At 43.9% G+C, this 17241-nt stretch overlaps 2 protein-coding genes across 5 annotated transcripts in view; both read left to right on the top strand.

Annotated features, from left to right (window-relative positions):
• The first annotated feature begins 211 nt into the window (after nt 1-211).
• On the top strand, nt 212-10058 carry LOC135243502 (uncharacterized). Of its 2 annotated transcripts, none has more exons than XM_064315377.1 (14): nt 212-492; nt 1642-1759; nt 2310-2486; nt 3166-3259; nt 4262-4374; nt 4893-4968; nt 5143-5175; nt 5591-5638; nt 6242-6475; nt 6809-6915; nt 7580-7751; nt 8155-8236; nt 8574-8656; nt 9517-10058. In XM_064315377.1, exons 1-14 carry the CDS (start codon nt 315-317, stop codon nt 9874-9876), a joined length of 1875 nt encoding a protein of 624 aa, XP_064171447.1. In that variant the 5' UTR covers nt 212-314; the 3' UTR covers nt 9877-10058. The 2 variants fall into 2 exon arrangements, with proteins under 2 accessions (XP_064171447.1, XP_064171449.1); XM_064315379.1 differs by having other exon boundaries at nt 213-492; nt 9485-9662.
• A 1277-nt stretch (nt 10059-11335) lies between these two features.
• LOC135243225 (immunoglobulin lambda-1 light chain-like) overlaps nt 11336-17241 on the top strand; it is a 13024-nt gene continuing 7118 nt past the window's right edge. The window contains exons 1-2 of one of the 3 annotated variants that reach the window (XM_064314886.1): nt 11336-11439; nt 11519-11848. In XM_064314886.1, coding sequence (XP_064170956.1) covers nt 11400-11439; nt 11519-11848 — 370 coding nt within the window. In that variant the 5' untranslated portion in view covers nt 11336-11399. Of the gene's footprint in view, nt 11440-11518; nt 11849-13116; nt 13209-13356; nt 13687-17241 lie in introns of those variants that run through there. The other 2 variants (XM_064314885.1, XM_064314884.1) reach the window with 2 other exon arrangements.

The raw sequence follows: 17241 nt of genomic DNA, 5'->3' as shown, positions 1-17241 counted from the left end.
TGTAATGAGATGTTTGGCAGGCACAGGATGGGGAGTGGACAGAGTGGCATGAAAAGATATTTATATTGGTCTTAAACGGTCAGTGTTCGACTATGGGACTGTGACGCTGATCCACAAGTTTTTTTTGTTTTGTTGTTGTTGTAAACACTGATTCATACTCCTGGTCTCTTGGTGGCGGTAATGCACCACGAACCTATGTTAAAACCGCCATAAAAATAAAACGAAGAAGATCTACGACCATACCAGAACGGTTGCGTACACTGAAAGATAGTTGCTATTGCCGATAGAGCGACTTGAAATAATAATTGTAAAACATGCCAGCAATATGTGCAGCTGTGGGTTGCCGAATGAAACAGCAAAGTGAGCCAAATGTGATGTTTTATGCTTTCCCGCGGGATACTCGCAGAAAAAAGCGGTGGGTTTATGCATTGAAGCGAGAATGGTGGACGCCGACTGCAAGCAGCAGAGTCTGCAGTGTTCATTTCATCTCAGGTGTGTAACATTTTAATGCAAATTGGTGGAAAGTTCACATTTTCTGCAAAACGCTCCACAAGTAGTTATGTTTAAGCTAAATTGCCCTAATCCAAGCTACTATTAACTGCAGTTAGTTGCTGGTAGTCTCGCTTTCCGTAGCGTTCGTGTTGACGTTTATTGGTGCAGTAGGACTAAGGACTTTCGCGAGGGTCTTTAAAATTCAAAATAAAAGTCCCAGCGATTAAACCACTATTACGTTTAACATAATGGAATTAATTAAGGAAAAATATAGTTGCCCTAAATTATGAACTATTCCGGCTTGAATTATATTAAAACAACTTAACTTTTAAACACAGACATTGTAAAACTTAATTTCTGTTATAACAACATTACAATTAATTACATGCAAATAATGTCTTCTTTTTTCCATTTTTTTCCTATGTTTTTTACAATGCCAACAAGGCAAAGTTTAAAACTGAGAAATCAAAATGAAACACTCCCATTACTACTAAGTATTATTACTATATCCAGTGCAACACTTTGTACAAGAGATTAACTGAATGGTTAGGGAAGAATTAGAGTAATTCAAAATGTATTACTTCAATAGTCTGTGCTACCGTAACATAAACTATGCAACTTAAAACAAATAAATATTAAAATGTGACTGGATGTTACAGTAGTTTGGCCAGGAGAATTAGAGTATTAGCACAATGTTTGTATAGGTGAAAACATCACATACAGTAGGCCTATATCATGCTCTGCTGCCTCCTCTGGACATAGTGTCTCAATGATATGGGGGTGTTTTGAAAACCTTGGACTCTCCACTCTTCAGATATTGTGTCACTTGTATCAAATAAGCGTCATAGAAAATGTTGCCCTCCGCGAGAAGCCTCTCTGAAAGCTCATTTATAGTTTTGCATTCACGTTACGTTACAGGTATTTAGCAGACGCCCTTTTTACATATAGTTTTTTACATAAATATCCATTGATACACCTGGATATATACTGAAGCAATGCAGATCAAGTACCGTGCTGAAGGGCACAGCAGCAGTGTCGTACCTGGGAATCGAACCCGGGACCTTTTTTTTTTAGGTCACAAGGCCAGCTCCTCGCCCATTGTACTGCACTGCCGCCCGCATTAACAGGATCCATTGGTTCCGTTCCCAGGCAGGCGGAGTGATGATCCTGAGTCGCCAGATTACGTGCCGTCGTGGTTTGCGCACACGACGACTGCTGAGAAAGAAAGGCTAATGGCGGCCATGAGGAGATACAGGCGGCGCCAAGGGTATCCCTTATTGTGTATAGTTAATTATTTCACAAAGTTTTGTACTGTTTAATACTACTACTACTACTACTAATAATAATAATAATAATAACAATAATACAAAGTATTACCTTTTTCAACCCCCAATTGGTAGTTGTGGTAAATGCATTTTTGGATGTAAGAGAGTACAAACACAAATACAACATTAGAAGTTCACTTTGCGGATGGCATTATTCTGAGCCTTGTACACAGGTTGCTTTTGATGAGTGAATCGATACCCATTTTGAAGGGGATATTTTGGGAGCAGGTCAATGCTAGTGACCCACCTGGGATTTGAACTGGTGACCTCCGAGTTACAAACCCAGTTCTGTAACTGTTCTACTGCTGCCTTTCATGTTGCCACTATGCCATGTCACCTGGTATTTCTTGTTTCAATGTGTGACTGTAGATACGTCAGATTTTATGTGCATCATTCAATTTATCAGCATTAGGTCCTAGTCACAGTTTATGTAAAAGCTGTCTGTCCGTGGTGTTTGTTAACGGTGTTTTGTTCTTGGGTTGAAAACCATAGTGCTCGGGTAAGGAAAGCTGCAGGAAGGCCGATGTCGGAGGTGGAGCTAGCTGCCCTGGAGTGTTTCAAAAATGGACTCCTTCCATTCACCTCCGACCGGAACGTCTACTCGCTCTTCCCATCTCTCTGCCAGGAGTATGTGACAAAATCTCTTATGGACGGCCAAACGTCTTCAGGGTGTGTATTTCCCACACACGTTTAGCTTTTTTTGACTTATCTTGGACCATCCATGACCAGAAGGAACATATTTTGTGGGAACTGGTGAGGAAGATTAGCAGTAGGCTAGTTGCTAACTTGCTTCTGATGCAGCGGTGCAGCCACCCAGGTGAACTTTAGTTGCCAACATGCAAATACCGCACCCAAACTGGTCTATTTCCTGCAGCTCTGCTTTTTCTGTAAAATAGAGATTTACAGCCAAATCAGCTTTGGACGATATTAGCTAGCTAATTAACCGAATTAGTGTGCTGTTACAAATATCCTTGTAACTTCTGTTGAACAATATTAAAAACCAACAGCACATTACCCAAGCTTCTGGCAGCTGCCTATTTTATCTTGCATGAATATGCCCAATTTTACAGTACCAACTGCAATTTGTCAAACAGTGGAATTGTGTTCTGCCTGTGTGCTTATTTATTTACTCATTTTATTATATTGCTGTTGTTATATGCCTAGGTTTGGTGGTGACAGGGAGACATGTCAGCCCCAATGTTTTCATATGAATTATTTGGTAGAGTAGCTAGTTAACTTGTGAGACCAGGTGGTTGGAAGTTGAAATGAAGCCTACGCCTGTGGCTGCGCTTGATGACCATTTCCGCCCTTCTTTGTGTCTTTTTTTCCTGTTGTCTGTTTCCTAAAGGAGTTCTGAAATACCAGCCTCGATCTCCCCTGCTGGCAGGCCCATGGGCAAAGTGTCCCCCGGCAAGTTTGACAAGCAGCACCGGTGGTCAGAGGTATAGGCCTGCTATGCTTACCTTGTGCTAAGACATACCGGAACTTCCCCTGTTGAGTCATTTTACCCAAAGGTCTGTGACATGCTGTCTGTCTTGGTACTGCTCGAGTTATTTAGACCTTAATGCAGGTAAAGAATGTAACCCGTTAACGGAAACTGTTCTGTGACAAAAATTTTACAATTTAAAAATAGAAAAGCCAATGAAAAAAATACTTTGGATGAGTAGCATCAATTAACAAATGCTATTTAGCGCAAAGAGGCAGCCTTCTCCTTGTTCGTAAGGTAGTGAGGTAACAGTGAAAGTGTAACATCATGGGGGCAATGTGAGAGCCTGCGTTTTGAATCGCTCGCAAGTTGGCCAGCTTGCCAGTTTCTCTGTAATGAGATAACTAACTCTCCTACAAGTGTTGCCTGCTGCAGTTCACAAAATCGCAACCCCTGGCACTGCCCAAATGTTCAGCTTCCAGCTGATGGTGTCTGCTGGTTATATTTATTTGCTAATGGGTAAAACTGAAAAGCACGCACCTTGTCTTAAGCTTTTCAATATCCAGTTGTTGTTGCTGCTGTTGTGTGTGCTGCTGTTGTGGGTGGCTATTCCATATTTTGTGCCCTGTTTATAGAGGATCAAGAAAAGTATTCCCCAGCCAATTATATGCTGATTATTATAAAATGTTCAATTTTTGTAAATCAGCACTGTATAAATTAGGTGCTTAACAAATGTTTAAATTGATATTTTACAATTAGTATTTTTATAATCTTTTGATATTGTTTTGATATTTTATTTTGTCATCGTCTGAAACTGTATGTGCTGCTTTTCTTGGCCATGTCTCTTGCAAAAGAGATTTTAAATCTTAATGAGACTAACCTGGTTAATAGCGTTTAAAAAAAACAGTTCAGTACTGTCCCATACAAATATGCTGTATAATGAAAATGTTTCTGAAAAAAAATAACTGAAAAAATGCTCTGCATTCAAAAATTGTTCACCCTTCCGTCACCTCCACAGGACAATAAACCCAGAGAGGAGAACCCTTACCTCAAAGCCTGGCTGAGACACGACTACAACCGTGGGAAAAAACCCAAGAGCGTGGACATCTTGTCCCACCTATCAACCAATGGGTAACTGGCTCATTCAGATTCAGCCATTCAGAATCGCAAAATATACCATTGTGATCTGGCTGAAAGGCAAGTGCTGGCTAGTTAATCTGCTATGCTTTTTACAAAAGAAAAGGCAGGGTCTCATTTTGGTTAGCTGCCTTTTCCATTCACTGTATTATTGGCTGTTTATTTCTGCTTTACCGACCGGAAGGAAAAAAGGACAAAAAAATAAGGGAATTGATGTAAAAACAACCATAATGTATGATGTCACAAGGGTATTTTTTATTATTATTAAATTAAATTTTTTTTACATAGTATCAAATATGCTTAATATGTTTTGTATTATCTTTTTATCCAAACTATTCCCACATACTAGACGAGTACAATCAGTAGTGCCAGGAGGACCAGTGAGTTAGATAGGGCTGAGCAATGTCCGATCTGAAGATCACTCTCATGGCCCGCTACATGGGGCAGCCTGTGCGGTGCTCAGTTGGCGCGGTGACCTCTTGACCTTTACTGAAACTGCATCCGTTTCAAAGGACGCTCAACATTCCGTCAGTCAACGAGGTTACGTCACATCCCACCCGCCTCCACGAGGACTACTGCACGCCGAAGGTACGTTCGAAACGGAGGCTGCTGGCCGCGGCGGCTCTGCTTTCCGCAGCGCGGCGGTCGGGTCGCCCGCGGCGGGTCTTCCCGACGTTTTCCCGCCAAATTTGTGCGAATGCGCCGCCGGTCTTCGGCGGTTCCTGCCTGCTAAAAACGCCTCCTTTTGCGTTCCTTTTTCAGAGTGTCCAATGGGCCAAGGGCGTCTGGAAAAAGGTACGGTAATGGCGCCAACGCACATTTGCGCCGGGCAGCTTGACCGGTGCTCTAGCCAATGGGGCCACACAGCTCAGGAGGTGAGAGCGGTTGCCTGGCGGTCGGAGGGTTGCCGGTTCGATCCCCCCGCCCTGGGCGTGTCGAAATGTCCCTGAGCAAGACACCTAACCCCTAACTGCTCTGGTGAATGAGAGGCATCAGTTGTAAAGCGCTTTGGATAAAAGCGCTATGTAAATGCAGTCCATTTACCGTTTACCAATGCTAGCGCAGTGGGGACTTAGATATCAGGCAATAGGCTGCGTCCGCATGCAGGAGCTGCATCTGAATGGGGTAAGGCTCCCAGCCAGCCCCCTGTTGTGTTTTAGTTTTGTTCTGACCTGCTGGTGACATTCTTCCATTTGTTCCTCTACTTCAGGCAAGTTGTGAGGTGCTCCCCAACCATCCAGCTAACCTTTCCATCAAGGTAAGATTTCTCCACTCGTTTAATAACCTACATCATCTCCATTTGTTTAATAATCTACGTCAGAGGGCGGGACTATATGTGACACTTAGATCCAGGACCATCAAAATATTTTTTGTGATAATTACACCTTTTACATCCATGCCTAGTTGCATTCAGACTGGTTGGTGTATTGCCATTCTATTCTTGAGCAAAGTACTAAACCTTAATTGCTTTAAAACTAAAATGTATCCGGCTGAGTGTATGCAAGAGAAATGACAAAATAAACTGTACATCGAGCATTGAGTTATGGATACCAACCTCTGCAGTTTAGTCATTTTAATTGTTCTAATTTATTAATAATTTTCATTTTTCAAAATCAGTTTTTTAATCTAGTAATTTTATCCTGTCAGTCTACCTCAAACTTCAAAAAGTGAATTATTTTTTTGCCCAGTTTTCACTCTTGACAAATACTAGATGCTTTACGGCAGTGGTCTCCAACCCTGGTCCTGGAGAGCTACAGGGTCTGCTGGTTTTTGTTTTCACCTTAAGGTTGGAGGGTTGGAGACCACTGCTTTACGGTAATTTTCGGTCTCCTTAACCCCGCCCCTTCCCATGATTCCCCAGGTCACTGGCAAGTGGGAGTGGCTGAGCTTGGACGTTCGAGGGCCCCTGCCCGAGACTGCTCGGGGCCACAGGTTCCTGCTGATCGTGATGGACCTTTACTCCAAGTGGACCGAGGCCTGCCCCATGAAGACCAGCTGTGCCAGGGAGGTGGCACTGAACATCCGCAACCTGGTGTGCCAGCTGGGTCTGCCCCACGCGCTCTTCTCCCAGCTGAGCCGCGGGTTCATCAAAGCAGTAAGACTCTCTGTCTGTCAGGAGAGCAGTGATGCTGATGATGATGATTATGATGATGATGGTAAACCTGTCCTTTTCGACTTTGCAGTACAGCACTAAAAGAATTGTAAATCTTGCATTTGGTTTGAAACCGAAACATTAAACAGAAAAGACTGTACAGATTAGGTGGCTAAATGATTAAATGTATCTTCATACAAACAGCGTGTTGTATGAGTGAGTGTGGTATGACAAATGGGCGAATGTGATGGGTGGGGGGGTGGGGGGGGTGGGGGGGGGTTGGAATGGTGGGGGTCTGTGCTGCAGCTCTCCACCCACACCCTGCCTGTGCTTTAGGTGAACAAGGCCCTGGGCATCTACATGGCCATGGAGGATTGCTTTCTGGTGGTCTTCCATCCCAAGGCCTGCAGTCTGGATCCCATCACCTTTAATGACGTCGGCTGGTGAGCTGTGGGAAGACTCCCAACAGGAAGTCTGCGCTTCGTTTGCATGCGTCCTGTGCTGCACGGGCTTTAGCGTAAACAGTCGTGGCGCTGTGTGTGGAGTGGTACCATTTCATGTGGCGTGCCATTTTTTGGTGAACGAAAGTGTGGATTGTACAGTGCAGTGCACACAAGTTCTGTCTTAAATCTGTGTGCTTTCCTCAGATGCATAATTCCCAGTCTTGTTTCCACACATGCCTGATTGTTGCAGTCCTTACACGCATTTGAGAGAAACGCGTGTGGCCTACAGCCCAGCTCAGCTGCGCGTTCACGGCATGGAATGCACTTCATGCGGGCGCCTAATTTATCAGAGGGGTTGCACAGTCTGGGTTCAATACCAGATCGTGGGGCGTGTCAGTACACCAAAAACCAGGGTATTATCTGGTTTGCCCAGCAGCGCACATTCTAATTGTAACTCAAGCGTCCGAGACCACCCAGCAGAAAGTGGGCCGTGCTCTGCCAGGCCAGGCCGGTTCGGTTGGCCCCCAGCCCGTGCTCTAGCCCGGGCCCGGTTCTGCAGCGGGAAAGCGGGCGTGGGAAACGGTGTGCACGTGCGCACCCGTCCGAAACGGCGCCTCCCGGAAACGCGCGTACACACGTGTGCGTTTGTGTCGTCCGTGGGCAGCGCGGTGAGGAAGCTGGTGACGGACCACCAGGAGAGCTGGGACGCGCAGCTCCGCGCCTGCCTGTTTGCCCTGCGCGTCAAACGGCACCCCGACATCGGACAAAGCCCCTTCTACGCCCTGTACCGCCGGGACCCCCGAGACCCCTCCCCAGACACGCCCCCAGAGCTGCCGGTGGGTGGAGTCTCGCTGACTATGTGCGAATGTGACGCTGTGCTTTAAAACCGTTCAACTAGCAATGTAAAGCTAGTTAAATAATGAGCAATATTCATAAGTGTTGTCATTATGAATATCATGTTCATATACTCATCATGACAGTAATTATATGATGAATTGTCTCATTTTCATCTTGCCTTCTGTTAATGGCCTTTTATATTGATTGTTACTAGGTAGCTTTCGGCGGTATTTTATGAGTGGTCGCTGTTTAGGACGCATGGTAATGAGGTTGAGGGATATGACGCATTTTGTCTATCGTAGGTGTTGTGTGATACTGTCTGAACCCGATTTCCCCGTACCGTGATAGTAAAGTGCTGATTGGTTCACTGATTATTTGACTTTTTTGATTGATTGCCTGTAGGTGGGCCTCAGTGATGACCACCCAATTAGCAGAATCCTTGCTTCCCCGCCCCTGATTGACACACACGAACCCCAGCCCTCAAGTGAGTTTTATGACATAATCAGGGAAGTGCTGAGCTGATTGGTTGGTTGTGGCAGACAGCTTTATAAATGCCTGTTGTGGGAAAAAAAAAAACAGTCTGCTGTTTCAGGTAAAGGGTGTAAACTAAGCACAGAATTGACAGAAAAACACTTGTTTACTCATGTACAGTATATCTTTCTTAAATTCATATTTTAATTTCCTTTTTTTTATGAAGACAGAACATTATTTGCATTAATTATCAGTGTTTATGTACTCAGTGCGACTTCATATTTCAGCTTGACTGCTTTTGTTGTGGTCTTGAGGGCCAGATTAATGTGCATTATAACCCTTTCTTTCAGGGCCCTCTGCTTGCCTGCAGGCTCAGATGCCTGTAAACACTGTGGTCATACTGAGTGCAGTCCATTCCAATGCAGCAGCAAGAGTGAGTATAGACCAGTGGTCTCTAACCCACGTCCTGGAGAGCTACAGGGTCTGCTGGTTTTCATAGTGACTCTGCACTTCATGAATCAATTAGAGCAGTTGATTACACAGTTAACTCAACTCACCTGGTGTCTTGGGTGTCACTTGGGTGCTGATTTTAAGGTGAAAACAAAAACCAGCAGACCCTGTAGCTCTCCAGGACCAGGGCTGGAGTCCACTGGTATAGACTGTAACTGACTACTGTTAAGTTTTTTAAATAATTTTTTAAAATAATTCTGTGCTTGTGTCTAGAATAGCTTGTCTCTTTTCCACATCTCAAACACAGTGATTAATCATTTTAAGCATAGTTGTCAGCTGGCAGCCTAAATATGGGCTTTGAAGTAAGGCGTTATATTCGTTTAGCTTCTTGGCTAATATAGGTTTTCTGTGAGGATATGTACCAGAAAGAATAAGGACCAGTCAGAAATAAGTGCAGTGCGTTTGTGTGTAATTTTACTTGCACACACAAGGTGGCAGTATAGTGCTGGTGTTGTAGGACTGGGTTTATAGCTGGGAGATTTTAAAGTTAAAATCATATGTGGGAATCTGCTGTTTTCCCATTGAGTCAGGTACTTAACCTGAATTCCTTCGGTGAATGTAAAACTAAATTAATGTATAAATGTTAGCTGTGCAAGCCATAATGGATAAAGTCATCTGTTAAGCTAATTAATAATGTAATATGTATTATTCTGTAATGGTTCAGGTGAAATCCACCCTCAGCAGAAGTGGTTATGATTGTGGTTCATGAGGGTTTTTTGGGTTTTTTTTTAGTTTTCCTTGTTCTCTGTAGGCGTAGTGTAAGGACTGCTCTCTGTGGGACAGGGTGGTCCCGGCCCAGGGCTCGGAGGCGGAGTGAAGCAGAAACTCGACGAACCAGTAAAAGGACCGTGCCTGTATATATATGTGGCCTGCAGGGTGGCGCCAGAGAGCGCGATGGCCCCTGAAGAGGAGCAGGGGCTGGAGGACCGCTTGGACTGTGTCTGTCGTCTCCCTGCGGAGGACGGTCTCCGGGTTCTTCTGCAGAATGACCTCATACACACATATCAAGCAAAGAGAGAACAGGAAGTCTTTTGGCAAGTCTGCCTGTACAAGAAAAAACTAGGGATCTCGCTCATTGTGGTCATTAAAGAAAAAAAAACATTGACTTATCGGCAAGAATATTGGGGTTCCCCGATTTCCTGACTACATTTCCAACCTGGCTCCCTAATCATCCCTTGTTTCTTTATCTTCGTAATCCCGCACTGTCCACTGCGGCTGAGGTGTGATAAGTGTCCCGGTGAAAAATGCCTTCTTGCGCACAGCCGAGGAGGATGCTGGGATGACTGTTACCATGCCGGATGAAAATAAAGCTGAATTATTTTTGATATTTCTCTGATGTTCATTATTTCCAAATCCGTTTCTCATTCTCCAAATAACCTAAAATGTAAAACCATACCAGTACTGACTGGTATTGCATGGGTTTCAGCGAGAAATTTTCCAACAAGTCAGTCAGTCGATATTTTCTGCCCTGTTAGAGCTGCCACAGTAACCGTGAGTGCTGCTGCTGCGAGGTGGAAACGCGTGGGAATGACAGCTCAGCCGCGAGGCGGTGGGCCGCACGAGCTCGCGGTCGGGTGCCGAAGAACCGCCTGTCCTTGGTGGCGACGCTCACTGCCGAGTTCCAGAGAGCCTCGGGAAGCACCGTTAGCACGAGGACTGCTTGTCACGAGCAAAGGTTGGTATCCGGGGCACGGAGGAGACCAGGTGGTGGTGGAGGGAAGGAGGATACAGTTCTCAAATCTGGGTAGGCGCCCTCTCTGCGTTGGCTGTGTGAAGCGGCTGCTTGAATGGGCCGGTCCCGCAGGCCCGGCCAAGATGATCCAGGAGAGGGCGACAGAGAGACTACTGAAACTGAGACCCACCTGCAGGGTTTAAACATGTTATTTATAGCGCCATGCAAATGAGGGAGTGATTTGAGCTCCTTTCACAGCTCAGAGGGACAGCCCCATGTCTGCTTATAGACCAGCAGGTGTGAGGAAGGGTGAACCAGACTGCACATTATGTTAATGTATCATTGTAATCACTGGACAGAAATAAAGGACAATGCTCTCTCTTAAATTGGCTTATATGGAGAAAGGGAGATGAGCATGAGAAGAGCATGAACAGTGTTCTTCCAGTTCTCTCTTGTATTCTACTGCAGCAAGGTTTGAATAAACAAAGCCATAAATGTTGTGTAGTGACAGCTGAATGTGTGAGGATTATACCTAGAGTGAAGACCCTGAATATAACATAGAGTATCAGAGATGATTTAATTCATAGCACTTTGTATTAGTGTTGCACTGCAGAGATTGTTAGGGTCACTCCTGTTTGCTGTTGCTGACTCCATGCCCTCATTATGAGTGGGAGAGTCTCATTAGCATCAGCCTTTTTAAACAGGAGGGACTGTGAGCAGAGAGGATGGACAGTGCACACACAGCTTCTACATTTCTGGGGAGCCACCAACTCATTGGAGAAGAATTAATTTACAATCTAAAAAGTTCTTTGGGCTGTGAAATGTAGGGATGGAATCCTAAGCTGCTGCATTGGCTGAGTGCTGAGGCTCCTCCCTCTCCATCTCCCTGACCAGCTCCTTATAGTTGGGTGCTGCAGCCTCTCCTCTCCTCACACTCCAACCTGCTCATCTCTCAGCTGGACAGTAAGGGCCATTTACACCACACACTGACAACATGCTGGGGACACTCTGCACTCTCATCACTGTGCTCTCATGTAAGAATCTTATATTTATAATTATTTAAACTTTCAAATGTAAGATTATTGTTTCTAACATGAGCTTCTTATTTCCCAGGTGTGAGTGGAGTGATAGTGGTGACACAGAAGCCTCCTGTTCTGTCAGTGAGTAAAGGAGATACGGCCACTATGGACTGTAACCTCGGGACTGTGACTGATAGTTCTGCTCGGTGGTACAAGCAGGTTCCAGGTGGAGCTCCTCAGTTTGTGCTACGTTTCCACCTCACTCACAGCTCTCCCTCATATGGAGCTGGATTCTCCTCCAGCCACTTCACTTCTAAATGTCAGACTAATTCTGACTGTCAATTAACCATTAGCAATGTGGAGGCAGGAGACTCAGCAGTGTATTACTGTAACACATACGACAGCTCTGCTAAAGAGTGGGTATCACAGTGATTCACACCATGACAAAAACCTCTGAGCTTCACTTCTGCTTTTAAGCTGCTACAGAAAGGAAAGAACTTTAAACTCGGAGCATGATGTGAATTTATTCAAGCTGAGCCAGGACTTCTCAACCATGTCAGTAACAGAATGAGACCCAGTCCACAGGTGTCAGAAACCCTTCCTGGAGGGCCAGAGCACATGCTGGTTTATTTAAGTCATTACCTCGCTAAAGAAATCCCATAAGTTGTTCTGTGGGCCTTCATTTGCTGCTAATGTGTAGGATATCACTAAATCCTGATGCAGCGTTCTGTGAGTCTGAACTGTGTGGCTGCAGCTTCACGTCTGCACCTCTTTGTATCACCATGACATGCTGCTCCTCCATCTTCAGACTGAGATTGTAGTTAGAGGAGCACAGCAAGAATCCTTTAGGATTCGGTCCCCTCCCCCTGACACCCCCACTCCAGGAGTCACACAGCATCCATCAGTATTCACACATGGAGGCAGTGACTCACTCTCTGGTGCTCTGTAATGTCTGTTCTACAGACATCTGCAAAGCTTTACTTAGGAGACTCCAAATTAAACAAAGAAAGCAGAGCAGCACCCACCGCCATTCACCGTTTCATTTACAGAGTGAACCACTAATAATGTGAGCTGATGCTCTAAGTAAACAGTATGAAATTGTCTTTCACAAATCAGTTGCATAGTTGAGTCATCCCTTGTGAGTAGTGATGCCTCTCCTCCAGGACAGGCACCACCTCCTCCCTTACTGCACATTGAACTTCTGTTTAATGGTATTACATAATATTTTATACATTTGGCAGACATGCTTATCCAGAGCGAATTACTCAGCTCACATTATTTTTTAACTGAATCAATGTATACAGCTGAATATTTACTGAAGCAATTCAGGTTCCCACTGTGTAATTGAAGCACAGTCTTGGAGTTGAAAGTGAAGTTCCTTAATCACTATGCCACACCACCACGATCAGTAGGTAGCATTTAACAGATTCAATAATTTTTCAGACAGGTCTTTGTCCTCTTTTTTTTTCCGTGTGATACCCATTATTTCATGATGGTGTTGAACAATTACAATGCATTAATAACTGACTGTATAGTTGACAGCCACTTTGTGGTATGAGATATACAATTACAGCCTGCTTTTCTTCCCCAGAACCTTTGATTGGCTGAGTGCAGAAGCTCCTCCCTCTCCATCTCCCTGATCGACTCCTAATAGCTGGGACCTGCAGCCTCTCCTCTCCTCACACTCCAACCTGCTCATCTCTTCGCTGGACAGTAAGGGTTCTTCACACCACACACTGACAACATGCTGGGGACATTCTGCACTCTCATGACTGTGCTCTCATGTAAGGAAAATCTCATGGTGCAAAAAACTAAATAAAATATTAAAATGATGTAACTTCCAATAGTACTTACTAATATGCATATTGTGAATTAAAATGTGACACTGAAATGTCATTTATATTTTCTCACAAAAGCATATTTTTTCCCCAGGTGTGAGTGGAGCGACAGTGGTGACACAGAAGCCTCCTGTTCTGTCAGTGAGTAAAGGAGATACGGCCACTATGGACTGTAACCTTGGGACTGTGACTAATAGTGCTGCTCGCTGGTACAAGCAGGTTCCAGGTGGAGTTCCTCAGTATGCGGTCTATTTCTACCACGGTGACAGCTCTCCCTTCTTTGGAGCTGGATTCTCTTCCACTCGCTTCACATCCAATCATCAGAGTAAATCTGATTATCGATTGATAATTAAAAATGTGGAGGCAGGAGACTCAGCAGTGTATTACTGTGCTACATGGGACAGCTCTGCGAGTGAGAACGTATCACAGTGATTCACACCATGACAAAAACCTCTGAGCTTCACTTCTGCTTTAATGCTGCTTCAGAGAGGAGTTCCAGCTCTGAGCAGGATGTGAATTCACTCAAGCTGAACTAGCGACTCTCAGCCATGTCAGTAACAGTAGTCTGTATATGAAAAAAATCTGCTAAAATCATCCAGCATGCTCACTGTGTTCTTTGTAGAAATTTTCATTTTTTGATTTTTTTCTTTCATGATAGAAATCTAATATCACAGTTTTAATGGAGTTTTTTGTCAGAGTTTTCACATCTTAGCTCATTTGGAACTCCTGTGTGGTAATAGAATACATATGTAACATGTGGGGCATGGGATACTCTACAGGGGACACAGAAAAGTCCTGTTCTGACAGTGAAATCTGAAAGTGACATTAGGACTTTAACTCACAAAAATGTAAAAAGTTTGAATTCGTACTCAGGCTACCAGTGGGTATGACATTCGTGACCTCCTCCTTTTGCCCCAAATGCCCCTTTGATTAGATGAAAATTGTATATTTCTATTATTGTTGCAACGCTGTCATTAGACTTCATTCATTCATTTCCGTAAAGAGTATGCCATACGACCTCTATGAGTTTTGGGTTGGCGTGCCCTTTGAGCACCTGCCCCTCAAAAGGTCTCTGCACAGCCATACACACAGGAGCATTTCACTCCGGGCCACACCTATTTTACACCTGGAAACCCATGTGTGGCGTTAAATCATATGCATCATTTCTACTTCGTCAGCACCATTAACATTAAGTCGTGAGCACAATTTACAATAATTTGTCAGCATGAATTATATCTTGTGCACATGAATTTTAAATTTCAGAATCTGTCACATCCGTAGATTAAAACCACACGCAGCAAAATCAAATGAGTCAATCAGTATGCACTCAGTAAAGTGATGATATATCTGGAATCTTCAGTAACAACAGCTTTTCACTGTATTTAAGTTAGTCTAAACAATCTACTGATTATGACCTTCTGTTCTGAAAAATGCTATATCTTCCGAAATAGAAAACAAAAATCCCCATCTGCTAAAGATGCCAATCATAAATTTCTAATAGATTTCTAGTTCTACCGAAAAACGACCCAGAGATTTGCATTTAAGGCATTCAACAGGTGCTCTTGTCCACAGTAACTTACACAGTTTACAATCTTAACCTGCAATCAATTTACACAGCAGGATATTCACAGAAGCAAATTAGGCTAAGTACCATGAACAAGGGTTCAACAGTTATTCCCCACCTGGGAATCCAGCCTATGCCTTTGGAGTGACACGCCCAGTTTCATTACTGCAATTATACACTGCCCCTCCTGTACATAATCTGTCTCCTTACAATGATATACAGAACCCTCACTGATAAAATTCTGCATTACCTAGGGTACACAAAGCTCTCAGTTATTACCTTTTCCATTCATGATGTTTCAATATATAACACAAATAACACACACGATTCAATGGTAAATGGACTACACTTATATAGAGCTTTTGTCCATAGCGCTTTACAATTGATGCCTCTCATTCACCAGAGCAGTTAGGGGTTAGGTGTCTTGCTCAGGGACACTTCGACACGACCAGGGCGGGGATCGAACCGGAAACCCTCCGACTGCCAGACAACTGCTTTTACCTCCTGAGCTATGTTGCCCAAGGGAACATCAATGTCCTTATTAATTATAATAATAAAAACAGAATGTCTATATTTCAGCTGATCTGAGGTTCTAAATGTTCAAGAGGCCTCATCTCTAATTTGACTTGTTTTATTAAATCTGCTGAAAGCAGCGAACTGAGCTGGATAGTAGGCTGAACTCTTTATTTGGAAACTATGATGGGCTGAGTGCATAGGCTCCTCCCTTTACATTCCCCCTTAAAGCCAATGATACAATCTCTCCTCACACTTCTCACACTCCAAACTGCTCATCTCTCAGCTGGACAGTACGGGCTGTTCATTCCACACACTGACAACATGCTGGGGACACTATGCACTCTCATCACTTTGCTCACATGTAAGAAATTTATATTGATCATAATTTTAAAATATTAATGCAATGTAAATGTTTCTTACATGTGTTCCTTATTTCCCAGGTGTGAATGGAGTGACAGTGGTGACACAGAAGCCCCCTGTTCTGTCAGTGAGTAAAGGAGGTACGGCCACTATGGACTGTAACCTCGGGACTGTGACTGATATGGCTGCTGAATGGTACAAGCAGGTTCCAGGTGGAGCTCCTCAGTTTGTGCTGGAGTTCCGCCACACTTCCAGCTCTCCCACATATGGAGCCGGATTCTCCTCCAGTCACTTCACTTCTAAATGTCAGACTAATTCTGACTGTCAGTTAATAATTAGCAATCTGGAGGCAGGAGACTCAGCAGTGTATTACTGTAGCACATGGGACAGCTTTGCTGGAGAGTGGGTATCACAGTGATTCACACCATGACAAAAACCTCTGAGCTTCACTTCTGCTTTAAAGCTGCTTCAGAAAGGAAAGAACTTTAAACTCGGAGCATGATGTGAATTTATTCAAGCTGAGCCAGGACTTCTCAGCCATGTCAGTAACAGCATGAGGCCTAGTCCACAGGTGTTAGAAACCCTTCCTGGAGGGCCACAGCACATGCTGGTTTATTTAAGTCGCTACCTGGCTAAATAAATCCCTTAAGTTATTTACTCTGGGCCTTCATTTGCTGCTAATGTGTAGGATATCACTAAATCCTAATAGAGCGTTCTGTGACTCTGAACTGTGTGGTTGCACCTTCACGTCTGCACCTCTTTGTGTCACCTTGACATGCTGCTCCTCCATCTTCAGACTGAGATTGTAGTTAGAGGAGCAGAGTAAGAATCTTTTACAGTTCTGTCCCCTCCCCCTGACACACCCACACCAGGAGTCACACAGAATCCATCAGCATTCACACATGGAGACAGTGACTCACTCTCTGGTGCTCTGTAATGTCTGTTCTACAAACATCTGCAAAGCTTTACTTAGGAGACTCCAAATTAAACAAAGAGAGCAGAGCAGCACCCACCACCATTCACCGCTTCATTTACAGAGTGAACCACTAATAATGTGAGCTGATGCTCTAAGTACACAGTATGAAATTTTCTTTCACAGATCAGTTGCATAGTTGAGTCATCCCTTGTGAGTGGTGATGCTCCTCCTCCAGAACAGGCCCCACCTCCTCCCTTACTGCACATTGGACTTCTGTTTAATGGTATTAAATAACATTGTATACATTTAGCAGACATGTTTATCCAGAGCGAATTATTCAGCTCACATTATTTTTTAAATGAATCAATTTATACAGCTTAATATTTACTGAAGCAATTCTGGTTCCCACTGAGTAATTGAAGCACTGTCTTGGAGTTGAAAGTAAAGTTCCTTAATCATTATGCCACACTACCACGATCAGGAGGTAGCATTTAAAAGATTCAATAACTTTTCACACAGGTCTTTGTCCTCTTATTTTCTCGTGTCATACCCATTATTTCATGATGGTGTTGAACAACTACGATGCATTAATAACTGACTGTATAGGTGACAGCCACTTTGTG

Source organism: Anguilla rostrata, chromosome 17 (genome assembly GCF_018555375.3).
Source record: "Anguilla rostrata isolate EN2019 chromosome 17, ASM1855537v3, whole genome shotgun sequence".
NCBI classification, from domain to species: Eukaryota; Metazoa; Chordata; class Actinopteri; order Anguilliformes; family Anguillidae; genus Anguilla; species Anguilla rostrata.
This window is presented reverse-complemented; position numbering and strand designations above follow the sequence as displayed.

What these genes read in the sequence shown, in the direction of transcription:
- LOC135243502 (XM_064315377.1), top strand. Translation starts at nt 315, where the DNA reads ATGCCAGCAATATGTGCAGCTGTGGGTTGCCGAATGAAACAGCAAAGT. An exon ending in CAGCTAACCTTTCCATCAAG is followed by an intron (nt 5,639 to 6,241) that starts GTAAGATTTCTC and finishes ATGATTCCCCAG; the next exon opens with GTCACTGGCAAGTGGGAGTG. An exon ending in ACCTTTAATGACGTCGGCTG is followed by an intron (nt 6,916 to 7,579) that starts GTGAGCTGTGGG and finishes GTCCGTGGGCAG; the next exon opens with CGCGGTGAGGAAGCTGGTGA.